The sequence below is a fragment of the Sinocyclocheilus anshuiensis genome, unplaced genomic scaffold, assembly GCF_001515605.1.
Source record: "Sinocyclocheilus anshuiensis isolate Anshui unplaced genomic scaffold, SAMN03320099.WGS_v1.1 scaffold412, whole genome shotgun sequence".
Classification (NCBI taxonomy): domain Eukaryota; kingdom Metazoa; phylum Chordata; class Actinopteri; order Cypriniformes; family Cyprinidae; genus Sinocyclocheilus; species Sinocyclocheilus anshuiensis.
Window position 1 is genome coordinate 1026042 of NW_015558661.1, and position 13257 is coordinate 1039298.

At 38.1% G+C, this 13257-nt stretch overlaps 1 protein-coding gene across 4 annotated transcripts in view; it reads right to left on the minus strand.

Annotated features, from left to right (window-relative positions):
• ank1b (ankyrin 1, erythrocytic b) overlaps positions 1 to 13257 on the minus strand; it is an 85801-nt gene that overhangs the window by 30983 nt on the left and 41561 nt on the right. For all 4 annotated transcript variants that reach the window (XM_016477319.1, XM_016477318.1, XM_016477317.1 and 1 more), the window contains exons 2-14: positions 12611 to 12712; positions 6507 to 6605; positions 5134 to 5232; positions 4939 to 5037; positions 4677 to 4862; positions 4360 to 4458; positions 4174 to 4272; positions 2459 to 2557; positions 2155 to 2352; positions 1899 to 1997; positions 735 to 833; positions 462 to 560; positions 181 to 378 (exon numbers count right to left, since the gene is read on the minus strand). In XM_016477319.1, coding sequence (XP_016332805.1) covers positions 181 to 378; positions 462 to 560; positions 735 to 833; positions 1899 to 1997; positions 2155 to 2352; positions 2459 to 2557; positions 4174 to 4272; positions 4360 to 4458; positions 4677 to 4862; positions 4939 to 5037; positions 5134 to 5232; positions 6507 to 6605; positions 12611 to 12712 — 1575 coding nt within the window. The remainder of the gene's footprint in view (positions 1 to 180; positions 379 to 461; positions 561 to 734; positions 834 to 1898; positions 1998 to 2154; positions 2353 to 2458; positions 2558 to 4173; positions 4273 to 4359; positions 4459 to 4676; positions 4863 to 4938; positions 5038 to 5133; positions 5233 to 6506; positions 6606 to 12610; positions 12713 to 13257) is intronic.

A 13257-nucleotide genomic window follows, 5' to 3' on the forward strand; every position in this document is an offset into this window, starting at 1 on the left:
TTTGTTAAGCTCCGCCCACCTCAGTTATGGTTGCTAACAGGCTTTACAGAATGTCGCATTTTTTTAATAATTTCTATTAAGACACACAAAACTCAAATGGATGGCAACAGATACTAAGGTATGATTGGTCAGAAGCATTTTAAGGCGGGGCTTAGCAAAGGGTTAGCTAGAGAAAAAAACCTTGGTCATTTTGGTTTGTTGGGCATTCCCGTCGAGCAGGATGCGTGTGGTTTGGGCGTGTCCCTCGCGGGCGGCGATGTGCAAAGGAGTGTGACCTGCCGTGGTGGCCGAATCTGGATTGGCCTTATGTTCCAAGAGCAGCTTCACCAACTCCTTATGTCCCATTCGAGCCGCACAATGCAAGGGGGTTTGATCATCCTGTAAAACAAAAGAGAGACACATAAGATTTTTAAAACAAAAGCAGATAAATGGAGATAAATCAGCTTGTATGATCAGCGTACCTTCGCTTTGGCATCCACCTGCGCATTGTTTTGTAGCAGGAACTGAGCCACCTCACAGTGCCCCGCTCTGGCAGCCATGTGCAAAGGGGTCTCCACTTTCTACAACGGCACATTGAAATACAGTCACAAAGATTTAGTTCTGAAAAGAAAACTGCGATCGCTGCCATAATCGTTGCTAAAGACATTAGCCCATTTGTAAAGCAGAATAGCTGTGCCTTTGGGATTTGATTGTTGGGTATCTCTGAGGTTCTGAATAGATTACACAGTTCTTACCACATTAGATGCGTTGGGTGAAGCTCCTCTCTGAAGCAGACTCTTCACTATATTGAGATGCCCCATGAACGCAGCCACATGAAGAGGGGTCAGACCCGACTAAAAGACAAGAACATGCATTTTTGCACTTTCAATGTGTTTAAGGGTTCTGTCATTCATCAATAGATCAACAAAAATATAACATGTAATTTAATATAAACATAACATATTAATATTAATGTTTAATATTAATGTAACATAAAAATAATTTATGTTAAAAAAAATGAATGGTATTATTAATGCTGCATACATTACCAGTCAAACGTTGGGGGTCGGTACGATTTATAAATTAAAGACAGAACCAAAGCACGCATATCAATGGCAAAAAATGGCTCAAAATTGGGTGCTCGACAAAGAAAACAATTAAAAACAAACAAAAGTTGACACGTCATAGGCTCCAAAAATGCACGAAGAGCCTGTGAGCTCGAAACGTTACCTTGTGTAAAGTCCATTATTAAATTGTTTTGCATTTTTGGAGCCTATGGTGTGCCGACTTTTGTTTGTTTTTTGTTTTTAAAAGCTATTGAAAGAAATCTCTTATGCTCACCAAGGCTATATTTATTTGATCAAATATACAGTAACAGCCATAATATTATAAAATAATATTACCAATTAAAATAACTGTTCCTTATTTTAATATACTTAAATTTATTTTTTTTCCTGTGATGGCAAAGCTGAATTTTCTAGTCTTCAGTGTCACATAATCCTCCGGAAATCATTCTAATACGCTGATTTGGAAGTATTTCTTATTACCATCAATTTTGAAAACAGTTGTGCAGCTTAACATTTTTGTGGAAACGGTGAAACATAAATAGAAAGTTCAAAAGAACAGCATTTATGAAATATAAAGCTTTTGTAACAAATGTTTTACTGTCATTTTTGATCAGTTTAATGCATCCTTGCTAAATAACAGTACTAATTTCTTGAACAAATCTTACTGACCCCAAACTTTTGAAGGGAAGTGTATTATGTTAATATATTCTTGTCTTGTGAAGTAATCGTGAAGATGTCACTGTTCATTCCTACACAGTCTTTCTATTTTCTACAAGGGTCAAGCTAAAGGCGTAGATGGTGCAAAGTGAATAGAGGTTATCCATCAAAGTGACAGCCGGAGAGTAATCTGACCTCAGTTACGGCCTCCAGAGAAGCTGAGTGCTTCAGCAGAAGGTCCATGGACCGCATGTGGTTCTTCTTGCAGGCAATGTGCAATGGAGTGAATCCATTCTGAAAGACAGTCCAAAAAATCAACTGATATATATATACGGTGTTCAGCTGTACGCTATTAAATGTAGGATATCAAATTCAGAATATGGAATAGGAAATTCTGCTTGTTTTATGGATGTAATCAATTACATTAATTGAAAACAACAGATGGACTAACCAGAGCACGGGCATTAGCTTTTGCCCCCTTGTCCAACAGCACCTTTGCCATGCGGTGGTGCCCACAGTGGGCTGCAACATGCAGCGGGGTCAGGTGGTCCAGGGTAATGTCATCGATCTCTGCGTTGTATTGCAGCAGCTGCCTCACGCAGTCCATGTGATCACCCTGAGCAGCCATGTGGATGGGAGACAGGCCGTTCTGCAAGGAGGAACCCATTATTATCAATTGATCAGCATGATTATGGCATCAATAAAGCTCAAAATCCATTACTGTGTGGCCCATCTTAGTAATAGAGTTTGGTCACCTTGGTCTTGGCCTGAATGGGAGCACCCTGGTCTAGTAGGATCTCCACCACACGTACATGACCATTCCTGGCTGCACAATGCAGCGGCGTCAGCTCATCCTGTAGACAACAGAAAGAATAAGCAATTTTGTAAATCCTCTGTATGAAGGATTTATCAGCCATGTTTCAGTGCATCCTACATGAGCTGCATTTTCTGGCCTTATTTATTTATGCATTAAAGCATACCATTAAAACAGCAAGTTGTCACAAAGAGAAAATACCTGTTTTTCCCAAGAGGAAGTAAAATAGGTCATTCTCCATGAGCTAGACTTAAATAAGTCAGATTCAGCAGTGTGATTTTTCATCTCAGCCAGTAAATAATGTCACTGTGATTAGTGTCTACAGTTGGATAGATACTGTGAATTCAGTCTTTTTAGATTTTTATGTTGTAATTTACTTTTTAGTTTGAATAATTTTTGAAGGGGTCATATGATGTTGCTAAAAAGAACATTATTTTGTGTATTTGGTGTAATGAAATGTGTTTATGCGAAAAAAAAAAGAAAAAAGTTAAATATCTTAACCCTACGGTTAGATCTACCTGAAAAACTAAAAAGCAATATATTTAATTAGAAGAATCCGTGTATCATTTGATCATTCGTTTTTTGATTTAATATTGAAAGTAGAAAAATGAGAAAACCGCTCCTTTTTCGTTTTTTTCCAAAAAAAGAAAAACGAGAAATCAGCTTAAATTTTCGTTTTTCGTTCATGGGTGGAAAAATTAATAAACAGTTTGAATATTCGATTTCTACACGTGGGCGGGAATTAAACGCCCCTTTCTGCTGATTGGTCAGCCGAAGATCAAACCGTGCCTTCATCAGTGCTGCGTTCAGCCCCGACAAAAACGGTGCAAAACGTGATTTCTAGTCATGTCCTCTTTTGGAAGGCCAAACAAAGTAGTTTCGCTTTCACAACTAAACACAGCGTCATACACGGCGGGCTTGAGTGAGCGGAGGCCGGCGGCTAGAGTGATTCGACGAAGGAGCATCCGGCGGGCTTACAGCAACCACATGTGACGACCCCGGGCTGGACTCAGCTTCGTCCACGGTGAAAGCCGATCCGGCGATCCACGCTTGTAACACTTCAAAGAGAAAGGAAAAATTTAAATCGCATCATATGACCCCTTTAACAGATGTGACTTTGTAATGTTTTATCTCTCGTTTTATTTTTTTTCTATATGTTTATATTCTGGCCTGTGAAGGATTAGCCTGCATTCAATGAATGTGTAATGTGCAGTGTTGGGGAGTAACTAGTTACATGTAATGGCGTTACGTAATTTAATTACAAAATATATGTAACTGTAATCAGTTACAGTTACTAAGAAAAAAAAATTGACCCTAATGACTGGTTTTGTGGTCCAGGGTCACATATTTCTTAAAGATATACATGTATGTGTGTATATTTATATATATATATATACACATTTATATTATGTAAACACAAACTTTTATTTTGAATGCGACAGCACTAATTTTTATGCAAAATATTTATCAAATCATTTTATGAAATCCTCTCTTTTTTTTCATCTAATATTTATATTTAATTTTATTTCAGCTTTATTTCATTTAATGAAAATTATTTTTATTAGTTTTAGTTTAAGTTAACAATAACAACACTGCAAACTGAGATGATAAAATTGATTATGAAAATTTTTTGCACATCCCTAATGGATACTGCACCTTTGTCTTGGCATCTATCTGAGCTCCTCTGTCCAACAGAAGTCGCACCATAATCACATTGCCCCTTCTGGAAGCGATATGTAATGGAGTAATGCCATTCTTCAAGAGAAAAGGAGAGAAAGTGAGAAGTTCATGTACATCTTTCGCATAGTAGTAGGAAGCATTTAACGTGAGAGCTGCACAGACCTTCGGCGTGAAGTTCACATTGGCTCCCCTGTTTAATAAAAGCTGTGCGACACTGAGATTCTCATAATGGGCTGCAATGTGGAGAGGAGTAAAGCCGGTCTACGGGAAAAGAGTGTAGCATTTCATTGATTCAGTGTATTTACAAAACAGGAACACCTATGCTGATGGATCTTTAAACAAAGTCAGTTCTGTTCATCTTGTCACATAATCATCACTGTAATTACAAGCCAAGAGTGGCTGTATTGAGCTCAGTGAGTCATGATGCATAATCTCACTCATGGTGAGATAAAACCTTTCAGATGTGCACAAACACATACTTTGCTGAGGACGTCTGGGTTTGGGTCGTTCTGCAGCAGTACGGCAGCAGTGCGCGTGTCGTCGTTGCGTGCCGCGATGTGCAGGGCCGGCAGACGCACTTTGCCCTTGGTGCCATAGTTTATCAGGAGGGCCACCACGTTCTCGTGACCCTGCTGAAGAGCTACCGCCAAAGGAGTAAAGCCATCCTAGAGGGTGAAATCAAGAGTTATAGGGTCACTTGGGTTTGATTTCTGCTGAGTTTGATTTCATCGTGTCACTCACCTCAGTAGGAAGGCTCTGATTGGCTCCATGTTCAAGTAGATATTTCACCACTTCCAAGTGGTTCTCCTGTGCTGCCATGTACAGGGGACTGAAACCTTTCTGTAAAATATACAAAATGACACCAAAGAACAGATGAAACTTCTCATCAACATGTTTCTAGGTTTGTTGATTCATGTTCTTGAGGCTCAGACTAACCTGAGACTGGGCATTGACGTTGGCACCATAATTGATCAGTTCAGCAACCACTTTCTCTTGACCGGCCAGAGCAGCAATGTGAAGGGCGGTATTCCCTTTCTGCAAAATGAATAGTCATGTAAATATAATACAGAGAAAGATCCGACAATGCATGTTAAATACGTTTATAGCTTATACAGTATTTTGAAGAATGTCATTTGATTTTATTGCTTTTATTTGATTTATTTTTGCTTGTTTTAAGGGCTTTGCAATTGCAAATGAAATAAAAACAGCGAAATGAGCATGTGCGATTTTTACCACATGAAACTGTGATTTTATTTATTTGTTTATTTATACTTGGTCCCACTTTATATTTGGTGGCCTTAACTACTTACATTTAAATTAATCATTTGATACAATGCACTTATTGTGTACATACATGTATTTTCGTTATACTTAAACTTAAAAAAATACCTGCATGTAATTACATCTGTAATTAATTTCTGTAATTATTTATAGTTAAACTTTTGACCCATCCCTTACACCTTAACCCACCCTTAAACCTACCCATACCTAACCTTACCTGTATCCCACCTCAATAGCAGCAAAAGTGTATTGCAATACAATATGAACACAATAAGTACACTGTACTTATTTTTGATGTAAGTACATAATAGTTAAGGCAACCTAATATAAAGTGGGACAATATACTTTAATTCAGAATTCTGTAACATTCTGATTTTAATGCAACAAAGCAAGAGTACAAACATTTTTTATGATTGGAATTTAGTCAGTGTTAATTTATTTTGTCTTGTTTGTTCTAAAGACATAATATTAGTTTTGTTGATTTTTTTTTTTATTAAAATGTCTTATAGTTTGACCTGTGAAGCACTTTTACCTACATTTTGTGTGAATGGTGCTTTAGAAATAAAATGCATTATGATTTCAATTTAATAGAAGTGCTACTTGTTATTGCGAGTCTGTCAGTCAGGTGGCATTAGTGGGAGGGACATTCTCATTCTACAGATAATTTCATTGGACAAAAAATTGTAATGAAAGACAAGTCATTAATATTTTTGCTTAATTTTCCCAGATGGGATAAACTGTACATTTTAAATACACAAATTTACAATTTTGTCAACATGTCATATTTCAAATCATAGGAATGATGAGAAACATGTTGCTTATTGCTTTTTAAAAACCAACATAATAAATGGCAATGTTTAATAAATAGTTATTTATTAATAGAGATTTTCAGAATAAATATTTATTCCACTAGGTGACATTAACAGTTAATATCTGTAGGCTAATGACTGTTTACTGAACTACCACATTTATAAATCTGTTTTTGGCCTGCTTGAGGAAGCCTGACTGACTGAAGTAAATAGATTTACCTTTGTAGTAGTCTCCAAGTCAATTCCATTGTGCAGCAGCTCCAGCACCATCTTAACATGGCCCTCTTTGGAGGCCAAGTGCAACCCGTTAAGCCCATTCTGCGAACACAAGAGAAAACATGAGGTGCTGAAAAACCCTGTCTCAAAAAAAACCACCCTGACACATCTCAAGTCTATCTCTTTATCTCTCCCCGTCTACCTGTCAAATGACTCACTGAGAGGAGAGCAGCCTAAAAATACCACAAGGAAGCACTGAGACATCTACAGATCTGTGGAGCTCTCATTAAACAGGGTGTGGAAATAGAGTGGCGGAGGAAACAGACAAAAAGCCGGGAGAGGTAAAGGCCGATCCGAGAACGGCACACGGTACAGTGTGTGCTTCTGTAAGGAAGCTGGGTGTGTAGTCTGGAGTGACCATAGGGGGGCTCTGCTCTGTTAGTCTGACTGGAATCCCCTTCATACTGCAGTGTCACTCCTCTCTAATGAGCTCCTACTGCAGCTGCACAGTGCATGCGCAGAGGAGAAGACAGAATGGAGATGGAGGGGTGCTTGCAGACGGTGGGGAGGAGCCCTTATGAAAACAGCCACACGTGCCCGCTTGGCATTAATATTCTCTGAATGTGCTTTATAATATCTTGGGAAATAACGCACAGTATTGAAACCCATGCTCAGCGCTATGCGTTCATGGATCTGCAACACTGGTTCTTTCATATTTTTATATATTTATTATGATGTTAGGGTTAGTAAGATTTTCTCTTTAAAGAAATAAATATTTTTTATTTAGCAAGTTTGCATTAAATTGACCAAATATGAAAGTAAATACTTTTTTAATTGTTATATACATTTAGGTCCATATATATTTGGACACTGACACAATTTTCATAATTTTGGCTCTGTATGCCACGAGAACAGAATTAAAAATGAAACAATCAAGATGAAATTGAAGTGCAAGCCTTTAAGCTTTAATTCAAGGGGTTGGAGAAAAATATAATATAAAATGCTTAGGAATTACAACCATTTTACAATTTTTATAACAGTCCCCCCTTTTTGGGAAGTCGTGGCCTAATGGTTAGAGAGTCGGACTCGTAACCCAAAGGTTGCGGGTTCAAGTCTCGTACCGGCAGGGATTGTAGATGGGGGGAGTGAATGTACAGTGCTCTCTCCCACCTTCAATACCACGACTGAAGTGCCCTTGAGCAAGGCACCGAACCCCCAACTGCTCCCCGGGCGCCGCAGCATAAATGGCTGCCCACTGCTCCGGGTGTGTGTTCACGGTGTGTGTGTGTTCACTGCTGTGTGTGTGCACTTTGGATGGGATAAATGCAGAGCACTAATTCCGAGTATGGGTAACCATACTTGGCCACATGTCACGTCACTCACTTTTGAGGGGCTCAAATGTAACTGGACAAATAAATATAATCAAAATAAAATGTTCATTTTAATATTTTGTTGAGAATCCTTTGCAGGCAATGGCTGCCTTAAGTCTGGAACTCATGGACATCACCACAGACTGGGTTTCCTCCTTTGTGATGCTTTGCCAGGCCTTTACTGCAGCTGACTTCAGTTCTTGTTTGTTTGTGGGTCTTTCTGCCTTTAGCTTTGTCTTCAGCAAGTGAAATGCATGCTCAATTGGGCTGAGTTTAGGAGATTGACTTGGCCATTGCAGAATATTCCACTTTTTTACCTTCAAAAACTCCTGGGTTGCTTTTGCTGTATGTTTTGGGTCATTGTCCATTTGTACTATGAAGCACCGCCGAATCAACTTTGCTCCATTTGACTGAATCTGGGCAGAGTGTATATCCCTGTACACTTCAGAATTCTTCCGGCTGCTTCTGTCTTCTCTCACATCATCACTAAACACTAGTAACCCAGTGCCACTGGAAGCCATGCATGCTCATGCCATCACACTGCTCCATCATGTTTCACAGATGATGTTGTATGCTTTGAATCATGAGCTGTTCCAAGCCTTCTCCATACTTTTTTGTTCCTGTCATTCTGGTACAGGTTGATCTTAAAGGGGTCATATGATGTTGCTAAAAAGAACATTATTTTGTGTATTTGGTGTAATGAAATCTGTTTATGTGGTTTAAGGTTCAAAAAACACATTATTTTCCACATACTGTACATTATTGTTTCTCCTCTATGCCCCGCCTTTCTGAAACGCGTCGATTTTCTCATCGGTCTGAAAAGCGAGGTGTGCTCTGATTGGCCAGCTATCCAGTGCGTTGTGATTGGCCGAATTCCTCAAGCGTGTGACGGAAATGTTACGCCCCTACCATACTGTGATGCCGTGTCCCGGAGCGACGAGACAAAAACATTAAAACCCATTATACACAAGGCATTTGTTGCATCCAGTGGGGACATAATTATGGATTATAATGACTTATACTGTCTTTTTATGCGTTGCGTTGCATCGCGCCGCGTAAACATAAAACCATGTCTGCATTTGTGATCGGAGAAATGACAAACGGCGTTTTAGGAGGGTGTGGACCAGTCCTAACTTTTATAAAGAATATCTCTTTGGGTTTGAGACTTTAGTCTTTGCAACTTTAAGGATCTTATCTATTCACGAACAGCTTGTAACACTCCAAAGAGAAAGGAAAACTTGAAATCACATCATATGACCCCTTTCATTTCAGCCGTCCAAAGAATGCTTTTCCAGAAGTGGTCTGGCTTTTTTAGCTGTTTTTTGGCAAAGTCTAATTAGCCCTTGTTTGCGCCTTGTGGTAAACCCTCTGTATTTGTTCTCGTGAAGTCTTCTCTTGATTGTGGACTTTGACAGTGGCACCTCTACCTCCTGGAGAGTGTTTTTCACTTGGCTGGATGTTGTGAAAGAGTTTTTCTTTACCATGGAGAGGATTCTTCAATCATCCACCACTGTTGTCCTCAGTGGACGACCAGGCCTTTTTATGTTTCTGAGCTCACTAGTGTGTTTTTTTTTCTCAGAATGTACCAAACTGTTGATTTGGTCACTCCTAATGTTCCTGCTATCTCTCTGATGGATTTGTCTTGTTTTTGAAGTTTCACTTGTATGGAGAGCTCCTTTCTGATGGATTTGTTTTGTTTTTAAAGCCTAACAATCACCTGTTTCACCTGCATGGAGAGATAATTTGACCGCATGATGTGGGTTCACAGCAACAGCTTCCAAATGCAAATGGCACACTTAGAATCAACTCCAGACCCTTTACCTGCTTAATTGATGTAGAAATAACAAAGGAATAGCCCACATCTGTTCATGAAATGGCTTTTGAGTCAACTGTCCAATTACTCATGGTCCCTTGAAAAAGGGGGGAGGTACATATTCATTGTATAACTGTAACTTGAAAATGTTTTGGTCAACAGCTAAAATAATAATAAAAATTGTGCCTGTGTCCAAATATATATGGACCTAACTGTATATATAAATATATAAACACACACACACACACACACACACACACACATATATACATACAGTTGTGCTAATAATTGAAACAAAATAAGAGGGATCATGAAAATTGCATGTTATTTTTTTATGTAACCTGAATAAGCTATTTCACATAACAGATGTTTACATATACTCCCAAGACAAAATAATAACTGAATTTATAAAAATGTCCCCATTCAAAAGTTTACATACCCTTTAATTTTAATACTATGCGTCATTTCCTGGATGATCCACGGCTGTTTTTATATTTTGTGATAGTTGTTCATGAGTCCCTTGTTGGTCCTGAGCAGTTCAACTGTCTGCTGTTCTTCAGAAAAATCCTCCAGCTCCTGCACATTCTTTGGTTTTCCAGCATCTTCTGCATATTTGAACCCTTTCCAACATTGAATGTATGATTTTGAAATCCATCTTTTAACACTGAGGAAAATTGAGGGACTCATGCATAACTATTACAAAAGGTGAAAACATGTACTGATGCTCAAGAAGGCCACACAATGCATTAAGAGACTGGGGGTGTTTTTACTGTATTCTGTATTTTTGATCAAATAAATGCAGCATTGGTGAATAACATTTTTAAAAATTCTTACCTACCTCAAACTTTTTAACAGTAGAGCATATATATTTCAGACAAAAAAAGGTGAAAACCAATGAAATTTGAATTTCACATTTGCTTGTGATTTCCTTCCATGAAACACAAAAGAGGCAATTCTGAAGAAATTCTTATCATGAAAAGCTTCCAAAAGGGTGAAAAATCATTACAATTTACATGCATTTGGTAGACACTATTATCCAAAGCCACTTACAGTGCATTAAATACATTCTTTGTATTTTTTTTTTACACAAAAGCATCATAAAAGTGGTCCACAAGATTCGTATTCTAGAATGAATGTCAAGATTGTCAGTGAATAATGAATTAATTTTCACTGTTAAAGGGAAATATATTGTGCTTCAATTCTTGCACATCCTTTTGCAAATGGCTTTTTTTATCCATATTAACAATTGTATCTGATTCATAGATTATTTTTAGCTATATCATCATTAGATCTTAACAAATGAAAAGGCTTTACAACATTAGCAGTATTTACAGCCGTTAGTTAGTCACCTGTAAAATAAAGACAAATTACACACTAGGACAAGATAATCAATTGTCTAAAAATCTTATGAACAATTACCTGCTTAGAGTTGAGGTGGAAATTAAGCACATGCTATGAGCTTTAAACTACAGTTTTGCTGATTCTCGAATTCTCTCTAGTCCCAAAGCACTTGTGCCGAAGGCTTAATCTGTCTCACTGTCAAAACCGGTCTAATCTCCTCACAAAATGTGTTGCGACAGCACAGAGACGCTGTGATATCAGCATCACACACGAGAAATATACCTTCAGTTTATCCAAACACGTAACTATAAAAACCTCCAAGACGTATGGAAATGTAGTCTAGGTTGCATTTCGGAGACCCCGGCAGGTTCCCGATGGAATCCTGTCTGTGAATGATGTTATAAAGTGCTGTAGTAGTCGATGTGAGTGTGTGTGTGTGTGTGTGTGTGTGTGTGCTGCGAGCATACAGAGTGGGTGTTCATTTTCAGAGCTTTTCAGTGCGGGAAGTCAGCCAGCCGCACTGGTCCATTCACTAACCTGTCTCTGAGAATCAAACATAGCTCTTCTGCAAATATCACAATATGCTATTTAAAGCAAGTAACACAGAGTGTTATGATGCAAGTGGGTGCAAAAGCATGACCGGGGAGGAGGTTAGAGGAGGAAGATGTGCTGGCGTGATTAATTACGGCAATTTACTGATTAGGGCATTGAACACAGCTCTGCATTGACACTGTAAACACAGCTGTACTGTCCAACCACAAGAACATTGGGGGGTTAATACAGACAAGAAAACACACACTGGCACAGGCAAACAAACACACACAGATGTGGATCCTAATCTGCAAAATGATGAATTTATAGCTCTAAATAGCAATTTCTGAATTTAGGCCGTACTATCAATGGGCTTCAAAGTTACTTTGGGATTTCAAGGCATGGATGTGAGACTGGCATTACCATGCAGCTGCTAAAGTGCTCGGAGCGATTTTAACCCTTCTCTTGCGTTCAAAAACTGGGTATAACTTCTGTGTCAGGGGTCAAATAGGGGACCAACAATTGTATTTTGCCTAAAATCAACACTTTGATTCATGTAAGAAACAGAACCTCTATTGTAGCTTGCCAGAGACTAAAAAAATTAAATACGTTAAGAATTTTAATAATTCCTTTCCATTACTGATGTATTTCTATTGTGTTAGGGGTTAATTTGACCTGCTGTTTTACATTTTTAAGTGCACAATTCCTGCACACATAAAATTTTAAAAAATCATGACAACTTATCATAACTGTGCAAATTGTGTAAAAATAGTATTTAACATTCAAAGTTTCAGTGCTAGAACAGTTCAGTAATTAAGATTTTTTGACAGCTTTTTCTGATGGTGAAACTCAACTAGAAAGAGGAACACTGAATTTTCCTTAGATGATTCTTCCTCAGAAGACGAGTCTCAATATTGTGTTTGAGTCTTAAAATTCTCACATTTTTTCATATTTGTGGTTAATTCATATCTGTAATCATTTTAAACATACTACTCACACAAACACATACACTTACATGCTTGATGGCATTGCAGCATAGATTTTTTTCTCACCTGATTGGCTGTGTTGATGTTTATTCCGTTTTTGATTTGGTCCAGAGCCTTTTCCAGATTACCTGAGCGTGCAGCACGGAGGAAACTGGTTGATGTATCTGCCTGAAATAGATAGAGAGAATAGGAAATGAAATCTAAATCCAAATCTTAATCGACAAATGGATTGTTAAATTACAGTTTGTTTGTTTTTTTTTGCACAAGGTCTTTTGGATGTTTAGCACTTAATAAAACATCAGTGATACAGACTGACTTACAGCTCTAATTAGGAATTCATTCTGTGTTGTGCACGTCCACAGAGAAGATGAGAAGATCTGGTTTCAGCCGGCTCAGGGGCCATATAACAACAACCCATCAGTTACTGAATCAGTTTTTCTCTGTAAAATCATCTAATTTTCAGAAGTTATGGAGTGTGAGGTTATATACAGGGCTTGTTTTGCCCCTAAAGACATATCGGCATTTGCTTCAAAGCTGAAGTGCGTAATTTTTAAAAAATATTTTCTTGTAAACTAGCTAATTTTGTTTAAACAAAGTAAGATTATTGTACTGAAGGTTGATTTTCTTGACAAGTGTATCAAATAATTAGAGCATCTCGACCAGCCCAAAATAGCAATATTGGCTCAACCAATGGTGCGAGTTTGTGGGCGGAA